We start from the raw sequence: 13184 nt of genomic DNA, 5'->3' as shown, positions 1-13184 counted from the left end.
AAATATTACCAAGAAGATAACATCAATAAGGGTTTGGTGCCTTATTATTAGTGCTTATATAAGTGAGAATAACTAGGGATTAGACCCCATAGACATGACACTCATAGAGTAGCTACATATCAACATGTCATCCCGAAATTCGAATTCCTTGAGCATATTAGTTTATTTGAGGGTTTATTCAAGGACTTAATCATGAAAATCAATTAAAGTTCAAAATGTGATGCACATTTAGGGACAAAATGTGCCATTTTTATGAGATTGTGCCACACACAATCTCCAGAACTAAGCAATACTATAGTTGCCTCTCTCTCTCTTTCAGCTTAGATTTGAAGGTGTCTTCCTACACTAAGCATGCATGGATTGGCATTTGGCGAGGCACCCTGCAACTACTTATGCTTGTTTATTGACATCTACCTCTGCCTCAAATGCCAAAAGAGGAAAGAATATGACAAAAAGCAAAAGCAAGAAGCCAAAATCCAAAAGCCAAAAACAAGAAGCAAGAAGCTAGAAGGGAAAGCAAAAAAGCGAGAAGTGAGAAGGAAAATGCAAAAAGCAAGGTATGAAAACAACTGAGGAAATGAGTTCATTTATATGTATACATATGTATATATAGAGAAATGGTAAGCGAAAAGCAAAAAGCGGGAAGGAAAAAGCAAAAAGCAAGGTGTGAAAACAGACCGAGGAAATGCGTTAATTTATATAATGTATGTAGTATGTATGTACTGTATACATATATAAAGAAAATGGTAAGCAAAAAGCAAAAAGCGAGAAGGAAAAAGCAAAAAGCGAGGTGTGAAAACAACTGAGGAAATGCGTTCATTTATATACATATGTATATGTATGTATATAAAGAAATGGTTTGTCTACAGACTAGACTCTTTTCGTTTTCACTTCTGGTGCTTCTGCTTCTGCTTCTGCGTTTGAAAGCCGTTTCCTCCCTTCTTCGTCCCACCTCCTTTTCATCTTTTTGCCGCCATAGCTTTTTGCCGCCATAGCCAGCCGACGAGCGAAGCTAGCCGTTCCCTGCTGAAACTTCCAACAGACGAGAACAAAACGACGACGACGACGACGACGACGACGAAGAAGAAGAAGAAGAAGAAGAAGAAGAAGAAGAAGAAGAAGAAGAAGAAGAAGAAGAAGAAGAAGACAAGGACAAGGACAAGGACAAGTAGTAGGACTGCATATCTCTTTCTATTCAGCTATGGCTGTCAACCTCACAAACTTCTATCTTCACGTCGTCGCAGACGTTGTCAACAACGTCCGTGCGGACTTCATCCACGAAGGCATCGACGAAACCGTCCTTACAGAGCTTCAATCGGTTCGGAAATCCATTTCTTCCTGATTTTTCCTTTCCTCTTTTCTTCTTTCTATCGCCTCTCCGTGCTTCCTTACTAGTTTCTTTCATCTTCTGTTTCCATTTTTCCTAAGCTTTGTTTCTTACGCTAATATCTTTTTGCATGTTTTTCTTCGATTTGTGTATAAGTAATCTGACGACTTTAAGGAAAGTCGCATTTTTTTATTTTCTGTTTTAGCTATGGGAGCTGAATATGATGCAATCGGGAGCTATACAAGGTCCATTAGGTGGAGAAACGATGTATTCAAGAAACGACGTTTCTGCACATGTCCATGACCTCAACGTTCCTTACGGTGGAGAAACGCCCACTGCCGACCTCATCTTTGCTGTAAGGTTTAAATATGAAAGGTTCAATAATATGGAAGATCTTTTTTGTAAGGAATGATTATACGATGTTCTTTCAATCTTCCATTAATCATACTGGGAAAGAACAGGTCGCAATCATATGGACGATCATGTGACGTTAACATATGCAGAGAAATTAAATTGATTGAAACTTTATGCAGGGAACAAACTTTTTGCAATCACATGGACGGTCCTTGTATAAGGATTGATATGAAATAGTCTATATAAAGCTGTTGTGAAATCAGGCAAAAAAGCTGCTTGTTATTGTATTCAAAAACTACTTCTATGCAGAAAGTATAAAACTTGGTGAAAGTTTATACTTTCAATAAACTTCTTGCAATCTTTGGATGATGTTTGTATAACGACTTAAGCGGATAGTCTATATAGAGCTTGCTTGAATTCATGCAAAAACAGGTGCATTTCATCATAGTCAAAAGCTAGTTTTTTGCAGAAATCATTGTATCAACAACTCGTTTAAATTTTACGCAGGAAATAGAGATAGCTTAAAATCATTCAAAAACACTGCTTGCCATTGTTACTTCCGCAAGAATTATTTCAATCATACGAAAAAAGCTTTTTGTGTCCGTATTCATTGTCTTTGCGTTCACAAATGTGCCTTTTGTATGTGCCATCTGAAGGAGTTGAAAGGATTACCTATAATTATATATGTGCATTGTTTTCAGAAAATGCATTATGTTTGCTAAAGCAAATATACTTTATTTGCGCGAAGACGTTTTCTTCAAAGATGCAGATTGTGATTATTTGCATTATGCTTTCAAACCTTTGTCATATTGGCCTCCCGAAATAACTTGTGATTGTGTGCATTATTCTTTTTGAGCATTCCTTGTCCTTTTTGAACAAGATACATTTGTTCTGCTATGGACCTTACCTTTGAGAAAAATCTTTCGTTTACTGTATACTCAGAGATGCCCTTTCAGTAGAATGGCTTGCAATCATATACATCATATTTGCACTATACATTATTGATTTGAAGCTGCTAGTGATTATGTGCGTTATTGTTGCTGAAGCAAATGTACCTATGGCCAGGAGACATTGCCACTTGCCATCATATTCATTTTCTTTTTGCTTTTGCAAGTGCATCGTATGTGCATGAATGCATTATCCTATAAAAAACTGCTTGTTAGTATATGCACTATCATTGGTTTCAGTAATTTTCCTCATTTCTTGTTACCTTATGCTACTTGCACGGAGATGTTGACATCCTGGATATTGCTGATTGCAATCAAATGTGTTATCTTTCCTTTAGCTAACTTATTATCTGCATGGAGACTGTTTGTTGTCTTTTGGAAAGAACTGCTTATGATCATAATGAATTTTATCCTTGCTTTTAAAGAAAGCTTACATGTAGGCTGAGGGGTTAATTTGTGTATCTGTGCAGCAGACACCGGTACATACACCCTCATCTGCCCCACAGGTTCCATTTTCTCACTTTATGGCACCTGGTCCAAGTCCAAGTGAGCATCCAGAACTTTTTGAAGTTGCCACTGGAAGACCTTCTCAATACGCAGTAATACAAATTTTTATTGATTTTTAAAAGCCCCATTATAATTTTGTGTTAGCAAGTTATTGAAATGTATGTTTATTGTGTTCGCTGTAGCATGCTTCTGCATGGGGTAACCATAAGTCAGAGGTTGGTCTTGACATGAGCACAAAAATAGATATGAACATAGGTAAGAATTAAAGCATTATTTATTCACACTCTTGAAGCAAGTTCCTGTAGTAATTGTCATGTGCATTTACTTCATATAGATGAATGTATATTGCAGCGTACGATGGTGGTGATGGTGAACATGCTTTGAATGCAGAGTACCAAGGGCCACAGGTACAATGTATGAAATGTAGAGATTTCCTTACTATGTTGTGCGGTCACTGAACAGATGGTTTTTATCATGTATGTTCCACTCACAGATTTTGAGATATGAATTAATTGACACAAAAATGTGATAACAAATACAAGGAATTCTGTATAACTAGGAATTCTGTTTATAAATGATAATTACAAAAAACAAATAGTTTGTAGCACAGATTATACTAGCTTTTGGTTACAGAGTATGCTAGATACAGCTACTATTTAGTTTTTTTCATTTATGTTTATTTTCAAGTTCAATTCTGTTTAGAATCTTCATATGATACTTAACCTAATCCAGTGTTTCATATTGATTTTTTGTTAGGAGCTTTTACCTTCATCCACTGGGAAAAGAAAGCGCGAAGATATCACAACCAACTTTCAATCAGGGGAGTATTTCCCCCAACTTGATGGCGCTGCTGATTTTTCCACACTTGTTGTAGAAAAGGGTTTGGCTAATCGTCAGGCAAGCAATTAATACAGTTGACATTTTCTGTTATTCTTGAATTTCCACTTTCCTTTATTAGCAGTCAATGGTACCTTGTACCTGCAGGATTTATCATCCTCAAAAGCAAAAAAGAACTCAAGAAAGGATGGAAATCAATGTAGTAGTACACATGTGAAGATCAATTATGACGTTGAACAGGCTCTGGTGAATAGTTGTCAAAATAATCCGGGATGTTCTATTCCTCAACTGGATGGCATTGGTGACCATTATGATGATGTAAGTAAGCATTATCGGATTAGGTGAATTGTACAAAAATAATTTGCATCATGTTTTTAGTCTTGACGTGTTTTTTAATATTCAGTTACACCAAAACGTCCATCTTTGATAGGGTTATCTTCTTATTGACATCATTTTTTGAATAGTATTTCAGGAAGTTTGTGTCAAGAAATGCTAATCCGTGAAAACAAACTCTTAATTTTGAAAATGGAATCTTAAAAATGTAATAGACAAAACATTAGAAACAACAATCCTCCTAGACTTGCAAAAGAACACATTCATGTTAAACAAATGTATGATTTATGTAAAATACATGGTTTTTTGTTTATTAATTAAAATTGTGGTTATGATGAACATAAATGCTCCAAAAAGAGTGTAGCTGAAGAAGATTACAATGAACCGGGAGAGGAAGGTGTGAACTACATCTATTATGTTTATTCATGCTAGTCTTAAGTTCACATGCTCCTATTCATCATTCATGTCTTTATGTATTTGTTCTTTCAGGTGAAGAACAATTTTCTCTCCACGAAGCAACAAAACCTGAAGGAGTTGATCCAGAAATGTTAGAGCCACCATTGAATGAAGATGATGATTTGGCAGATGACCTTGATGACATAGATCAAACAGAGGGAGACTCAAAAACGGAGAACTTAGTGCTTGCTCAGTTTGAGAAGGTTAGTTTGCATAAGGTTTGATGATGTAATGAATATATTTTTGGCATTTAACCTAGAATAAGTCTATACAGGTGACTAGATCGAAAAACAAATGGAAATGCATTCTAAAAGATGGGATTATGCGTCTGCAAAATCAAGATTACCTGTTTTCTAGGGTGAGAATAATGTTTATTATTTTTCTCATCTATGAGACTGCCATGACTATCAGATGGTCTATGTGAGAGAGTAATGATGTTGATGTGTTTTAATCCTCCAGAGGCTAATAACATGACCTGGGGGATTGAACAGATGCTACAGGAGTGTTGCCATTGATAATGTAGATGCAGATGTTAAATTTAGAATGTGGCTCATAATTTATTATCATCTGCTGTGGGCCTCAATGATCCATGGTGCCACTGAGCTTTTATAATGTACTCTACTTTAGAATGTGTAGACTAAATCTATGAACTTTGCTGAGTAAAATAAAAATGAAAGATAAAAAAAGACTATCTGATTTGAATTAGGCTTCTTGAAACTTGAAGATCCCTGCAAGAGTGCATGAAGACTTAGTAGTCCTTGGAAAGTCGTGCCCTGACATAGTAGTAACTCATGAATAGCTATATGTATTCTAGTTTCGGCATATGCTGGGCACTTCAGGACTATATTGAATGTTCTCTCAAAATTCTGAATGTCAAGCTTCACATCACCTCTCCCATGTGATATTCCATATGTTAATGATCATTAGATGGCTGTAGTTTCAAACTACACTGGGTATCGCCTTTCCCTTGTGATATTCCTAATGTTGATGATTATTAGATGGCTGAACTTCATCCTGTGTATTGTGATCTTTTGCCGTTTATGGCCGAGTAAATTTTGATCTTGTCCTCCTCGATGTGAACTCTCGAGAAGTTTGACTGCCAAAATCACAACCTAAAAAACGAAGTTTGACTTTCTAATTACTGTGGCTCATCTTCTTTCTTCATTAGGCACTGCTGAACCTAAAAAACGAAGTTTAGACTCTCGAGGAGTAAATTTATTCATTGGTCCCCTTCCCATGTCCAGGCGCGCAACTGAGTGTATGCATGTACCTCCTGATTAGCAAGTGTTTAAATGTTTCCTCTACCTGGATGGCCTGTCTGTATGTTCATGATAGTGGAGTGTAGGCCAATTATCGGGTTTATGATTGTTATTTTGGTCTTGGACACATTAACAGCCAGAGGATAAAGCCAGTGGCTGCTTTTGGTTGTGTACCATTTATCATCTTCTCCACCTGATCACACCCCTTGGTTTTCAACCAGTATTTTACTCATTTTGTGGAATTGAACTCCCACACTGCGTTGGGCTTTGTTTTTTGCTTTGGAGCATTGTACTTCAATAAACAAACGCGTTATTAGGAAATCCTTTGACATCAAGCATTCTTTGCATACTGATAACCAATGGATATAGCTTCTTCAAACTCTCTTTACTGCCATTTTATCTCGTATTTGCCATAGTAATTTTTTGTTAGAAAGTTTCTGATCCGAGTCCTGAGGAATTGGCTATATGTATTATGTTTCCCAATCAGCTTGTAGAAATATTTCCATCAGTTAGGGGTAAAAAACTGAGAGCGTTAATGGAATAAAGTGGAAAAGAGTGATAAAAAAGTAAAAATTGTGATGAGTAACAAAAAAGTAAAAAATTTGATGAGAGTGACAAGTTGAATAATTAATGCAGGCAAATGGAGAATTCGAATTTTAAAACATTGCTCTAACCATACCTAGTGAAATAGGAGTCGGTGTGTACAGATCAAATAGCAGATGGTACATGATAGGAGCTTCTTGGGGAAAGGTGTTCATGTCACTGCTATGCTCAAGGCTAAATTTTGCAGCACTTAGCAAAGAACCATGGTTCTTTACCACGCCAAAGTATATACAATTGATAACCTTTTCTCATCTCTGTATATAAATGTTGGAAACTGTGAGGAGATCGTGAGGCAATACATGATGAATGAATCGAGTACTGTTGGTGAAGGTAAAGATGAATGTATTGATTACAATTGGCATATTTAGATGCCTAAGGTTTTGAAGAGGTGACTGTCAGTGTGTAATCATTAATTTTAATCTTTAATCAAAGCTGCTATGTGCATTGCGCAAGTTTGTGAACTATAGATAAACGTATCAATTGCAATGTTGTGTATAACAGTAACATTACTCTCTGTTTTAGTTGCTAGGTTGTAAATGTATTGATACAATTGGCCTGCAACACGTGTAACTTAAATTTCTTTATAGAAACTGGGTCAATATTTCATTCTCACTGATTAACTTTCTGTGCAAAAGTACTTCTAACACACTCTTGTAGTTAATAATGGTACAGGTGAACAATGTCAATTTAGTGCATAAGCATTTTATAATAGTGTAATATGTAAGCTTACAGGAACATTTCTTATTATGGAAGCTGTCTCCAAAGTACTGTTTAAAGACAGCATAAGAGAGACCCTCCCATCCTAAAATGCTGGGGTATACAAATGATTGTTATAACTGTCACTGGTTCTCAATTTAATTTATATTGCTCGTCAAGTAATATTTGATCAAAATATAAGATGTAAACTTTGTTGTGAAGCATGTTATGTTATAATAATTTGGTTCTTAATTTAACTGGTATGGCTACTTAAGTAAATGATCATATATTTGATCATAGGAGATGTAAACATTGTTGTGCATTTATTCTGTTCGCAATTAAGTGAAGCATAACTATGTTATAATCATTGTGGTATGCATCTGCACGCTGTTCAGATTATATATATAATCACATTAAAAAAATAATATTGCTAAAATTTATCAGTGACGAAAAGTGTTGATATGAAACCTAGCTAAATACACAATAGGCCGTATCTATTAATCTGGGCAGTGTGCAGATGCATGCCACAATGATTATAGATATGGTACATTTTACTTACTTACGTTTCATGGCGTAACATATATATAAACATCATGCTGTCATCATTCTGTTTCTTTGTTGATAAATATAAGTGAAATATACTTGATAACCACGGTGAAGGATATTTGAAATCACTTGGCAGGTAAAGACATTGTCATATTAAGACACTGTTTTCAACTTTCCACCCCAGGGTAAGGTAATCAGTCTCTCCTATAAAATCTACCCTGGGGTAAAGTAATCAGTCTTAAGATTTTTCAGATGGAGAATATTTTACTTGGACCACCATATCAATTCATACCCCACCAACCAAAACTAACACCAACCATACATGTCACCATTGCCATTAAATGCCAAACATTCACATAATACAAGTTACATTTTATTTGAAAGGCAAATTCAAATGCAAAATATTTCTAGTAAATCACAGGCGTCTGTGTGCCAAATAATAGTATTATTTATTGCTACGTCCCTGTGACACTAAAAGAAATGACACCAAGAAACAACCTTTAGAAAAAGAAAAGCATAAAGAATCTAAAGCAGCAAGACCTCACTGTTCCCTAGTTGGGGCGGGAGAAACACTCTCACTTCTCTTTCCTCTGAGAAAAGAGAATGCTTGGGTACCATAATTTCGAGCCCTGCACTTGCTTCTACATAAAAGGCCTTTAACTCCGCATTTTCTGGTATCCGAGTTGCCAAAGGGATCTCACGAATATATTCACCTTGAAGGCAATGCTCTGGATTTGAGTCGGTAAGCTTGAAAGTCCTATCGCCCCTTGTTATTATTGGTACTCGGGCTGTGCTAATACCATGTATCTTCACTACACCATGAGTAGTTGTGTTTAACCAAGAAACCCTTAGCCTTGTCATGTCGGTGAAGGGTAAGCTAACCATTATAAGATATCCCTTCTCATCTTCATATATGGTCTTTGCTCCTGTGACAGGGCCCGAAGCTTCGAGAAGAACTCCGGATGATTCTGAGAGCCATAAAGGTTGTTCGTCATTTTGTTGGATTTCTTCACCCACTATCTCCCCCAAAGGGGGGGCACAACATTCCTCGTCAGCATTGCCACATTGGGCAGTGCTGGAATCAAGCTTTCGTTTCCTCTTTGGGAAAGAGGAAGATGAGCCCAGTTGACCAATTAATTTGCATGAAAGATCTAATGTGGAGCCTCCACCATACTCTCCTTCGATAGATTTAGGAGAATGTTGTTGCTTCTTTGAACCATTAGAGCATTTACCCAATGAGCACACATCTGACCTCTCAAAGTCCAAATCTGTGTACGGCAGTGTCCGCCATTCCGAGAAATCTCCAGCTTCCATTGCAAGTGTGAAACCTAAGTCCCTTCCAGAGAGCTCCTCCCATCTCTTCTTGTCCTCTTCACAAACAAGAGAAAAATTAGGGTTTCTACATACTTCGACACCATGTATACACTGGGGGTTCGATAATCCCCTATATTGCTTTCTCTGCATTCGGTGTGATCGGGTAAACCCTTTTTCCACACTAAAGGGGAATTGGGGCTCACCGAATCGAGCATGCCCATTCATATAACTTCGCAATTGCATCTTTCCCAGAGCATTCTCAGGTCGATCTCGAAATACCCACATATACATGTTCTCCATATCATGTTGGACCATGAATTGATCAAGTTTAAGATGACCCATACTGTCATTATGGGAGGGGCGAAAGTAGTGGTTGAAGAAAAACCAAGCTCCCCATATACTGTCACTGCGACGGTTGATTCTCTTCCCTTTTGAAGATGTGAGGGTAGCTCTCATTTGGGTACTAGTAGTAGTGGTGGTAATTGTCATATTCGTGGTTATTGTAGGAGGGGTGGTGGCTAAGCTCACATCTAGTATATCATTTGTTTTAGATGATTTGGATGATGATGATGATGGCCATGTGGAGGGTGAGCAAATATCAACTGAAAGTGGTAGGTTTATGTCAGGTGGACGGCTGGTGGCAGCCATTTGCCTAAAATGATCACCTTCTGTTCCATCCATAGAAAGCAATATTGAAGGTCCTTCCATTGAAAGCATAGTAAGCAATGTATCATTCATTTTTTTTGCCTTCCTCCTTGTTTGTTTCTAATCACATCATATAGATTTCTTCGCCAAATAAAAGAATAGCAAAAATTTTCTTGAGAGAAACCATCATTTTAAGTTGTCTTTATTTCTTTCTTCCAGTCACATTATGTAGAGATCTTGGTTAAACAAAAGTGTAGCAAAATATCTTCTTGAAAATAAATTCTTTTTAATTGTCTTTGATTCTGATCGAATATAGATTTAGCCAGAAAAAGTAGTTAAGGCCTCTTCTTTTCATCTTGCTACCATTTAGCAAGAAACATCCACTGAGCTATTTTGATATGTTCAGAAACAACTAAATACGTAGATCTGATTTTTCTGGAAGCCCATCAGGAATCTGCGGGCTTTGGTTTTCTTATGAAGTAGAATCCTCTTAATGGATTTCAAAACACCTAAATCTGTATCATTAAAGCGTCTGTTAGAATTTCAGAAACCCTGAAACGCACAAAGAAATGCTCACAAAAAGAGAATATTCAAAAGACAATTGAATAGATGAACTCAAAAGACATAAATCTTCATCAGTGTTTTTATTAAACCACAAGTACAGATTTGTATTTCACTAAGTATAGAGGCATGCTCAAAAAAGAATAATTGTGGCGAAAAATGGATTACCTTGCGAATTAAGATCTGTGGGAGAAGATGAAAATAAATTAGCAAATCCGAAAAGTATGGATGCAAGGGAATACCTTAAGTTATATAAGCGTTAGGAAGATGAGAAAAAAATAATTGAACGCATGAATGAATTACCACTTCAAGCTATGGAAACAGACGAAGATGAAATGGTATGAATTAAAATGAGATGAAATCGACAGAAACCAATAGAATGAAAGACCTTGTGATGTAAATATGATTTAACCTTAAAATGGAAGAAATTGAATTTGGAACAATTACCTTGAATTTATGTTTGTCTTTCTTAATGGCTATGGTGTTGCTTCATCTTGAAGAATGCATTGAGGCGGCGGAGGGGGGCGGAAAAGGTTGCAGAAGGAACAAGGGAAGAAGGTGTTCGGTAGACCTTGATGCACAGAAGCGTAACCATGGTGAGGAGATGATGAATGGACATGAAATGGAGAGAAACAGGCATAGAAACCCTAAAAAAACAGAGAAAAGCAGAGAGAGAGAGAGAGATGGACAGGAAAAGAAAGAGGAGAAAAAAAAAACAGAGATACAGAGAGAGACGAGGAAAGGATGAGGAGGGGGAGCAAATGTGGTATGAACACGTTTCACTTGGTTGCTTTCACACTTTGTCCGGACAATCTATCTGCTTACCCCCCCCCCCCCCCCCCGCCCCACCCCTCTTTTTGTTCTGTTTCTCACACATGTTTATTGTGATGGGGCTATAGCATAATAATATCACATGTTTTGCTTGTGAGTTTGTCACACACACACACACACACACACACACACACACACACACACACAAAGAGGTTGAATGTCACACGCAAAGGGAGTTATGTAGGATTGATCGGTGAAGAGCACCCACAGGGGGGCCGAATGCCCCCCCCCCCTCTCCGCCTCCGGACAAGCAATATAAGACCACTTCCTCTTTTCCACATCGCATCCGGACAAGCAATTTAAGACCACTTCCTCTTTCCCTCTACTCTGTACCATTGTTTTTCCTTCTTGTGCGTGTTTATCTGAATGTGCTAAACTAAACGTTAAGAAAGGCTTTGCCGTAAAGTTTTGCAATACAGGAGACTACGCTTACATTGCAATAATTTGGTTTGGAGGTAACCGGGTTGCATCATAACTTTAATTAGTTTGGTATTAGTAGGTTACTTTGGTTCACTTGCATCGTAGCTAATCAAATCACTCTAATGATGTTGTATGCTAATGGATTGGGCTTAGATTAGAATAATAGGATTTGAGCTTCTGACCTCCAACACCCCAATGGTGGGGCACTACCAAACTACGATACATCTTGTGACTTTTTGTCGGGCTTTAGATTCTTTATCATGCAAAGAGATTGTTTCCGATTTAATTTCCATTATTTGTGACAAATGGACAAACTCTATGAAAGAAAGATGTTACTACAACTTCATGAGGAGCAATTACAAAATATGGTCTAGGTCAAGGTCAAGGTCTAACTACGATGGAAGATGACATTTTTCAATAAAAACTAGACCATCTTGGAGGAAAAAACCTTGCTAAATGTTTTAGTGTAGTGAATGGATTGCTCTAATTATGTTCCAAGTTACAAAACATGGCTTAAGTTGAGTTCTAACAACAAAGAAGGCATGCATTTTTCATAGCTATTCATTCACGTCTTAAAAAAAACATTGGTGATTGTTTCAGATAAAAACTTGGGATGTGACACCCTTTAACTCAAACACATGACATATTTAAGCATGTGATGAAAAATGTGACTTTGATAGCTTGTCCTTCAACATCACTTTTTTTTTCCACTTTTTAATATTGTTGAGGTCTAGGTCTAAGAGAAATATCATGTAGTTTTCCTATGATTTCATCATGGGGTACAACTTAGATATTATGAAAACTACCATGAATACATTCCACATTACCCCCATATTGAAGGGTGTTATTATTACTTTACCGGAATGATAAAGAAAGGAAAGAAAAAACATGTGAGAGAAGACATATGGGAACGAGGAGTTTGGATAGTGAGTAACACATTCTTTGGATTCTTTCACAATTTGGCTGATGGCACATGAGAAGGCCTAAAGTAGCCTATATGCACATTTACTTTTGGATGCTTGTGAAGGATAGAAATTCTTCTTTGACATGTGGTATATGCACATAATAACATCCTAAACTATGGACAATGAAAAAGATAAGATAGAATGAAAGAAAGAGAGGAAGAATATGAAATAAGGCACAAAGTTTGCTAGTTGTTGAAGATGAGAGATTTTAAATAAATGTTTATAAATAACAAAGCACCAGAGTAGCGTTATGAGACAGACTACATAGATAATGACAACCTCAAGGAGAATGGGGCCTTCGATGCAATGTTTTAAGATAAATGTTTTTCAGAAAACCAACTACCTTCGGTGTTAGCCTTGAATTGTACAAGTCAACGTATGATACATTGCCTATGTTTAAGACGTAACACTCGTTGGAGACATTTGAATTATTCTAGATTTTATTCGAGAACTTTGGAGAATATAGTTTATCGACAAGGTGTATGTGAGACAAAGTTGATTATCGGGAGAGCTTATAAACAAGTAAACAATGATTTCATGTCTTATAAGATATTTGGTGGGACGTGTTAATAGAGATGAAAAT

The 13184-nt window shown here is 36.8% G+C and overlaps 2 protein-coding genes across 2 annotated transcripts; one reads left to right on the top strand and one right to left on the bottom strand.

Annotated features, from left to right (window-relative positions):
* The first annotated feature begins 901 nt into the window (after nt 1–901).
* Nucleotides 902–7078, top strand: LOC147859810 (transcription initiation factor IIA large subunit-like). The gene is made up of 11 exons (XM_087324579.1): nt 902–1318; nt 1533–1682; nt 3099–3227; nt 3318–3390; nt 3487–3542; nt 3892–4032; nt 4066–4290; nt 4663–4702; nt 4801–4964; nt 5036–5119; nt 6657–7078. Exons 1-11 carry the CDS (start codon nt 1202–1204, stop codon nt 6678–6680), a joined length of 1203 nt encoding a protein of 400 aa, XP_087180705.1. The 5' UTR covers nt 902–1201; the 3' UTR covers nt 6681–7078.
* Nucleotides 7079–8216: 1138 nt separating this feature from the next.
* LOC147859809 (uncharacterized) lies at nt 8217–11108 on the bottom strand. Its single transcript, XM_087324480.1, has 2 exons — nt 10833–11108; nt 8217–10339 (listed from the first exon to the last, which is right to left on the bottom strand). Exon 2 carries the CDS (start codon nt 9915–9917, stop codon nt 8391–8393), a length of 1527 nt encoding a protein of 508 aa, XP_087180606.1. The 5' UTR covers nt 9918–10339; nt 10833–11108; the 3' UTR covers nt 8217–8390.
* Nucleotides 11109–13184: the final 2076 nt, after the last annotated feature.

This window comes from Azolla caroliniana, unplaced genomic scaffold (assembly GCF_043228905.1).
Source record: "Azolla caroliniana isolate FFs.n. ecotype wild unplaced genomic scaffold, voAzoCaro1.0.p SCAF_9, whole genome shotgun sequence".
Taxonomy (NCBI): domain Eukaryota; kingdom Viridiplantae; phylum Streptophyta; class Polypodiopsida; order Salviniales; family Salviniaceae; genus Azolla; species Azolla caroliniana.
The sequence above is the reverse complement of the archived record's forward strand: the minus strand, read 5'-3'. Positions and strand labels throughout refer to the sequence as shown.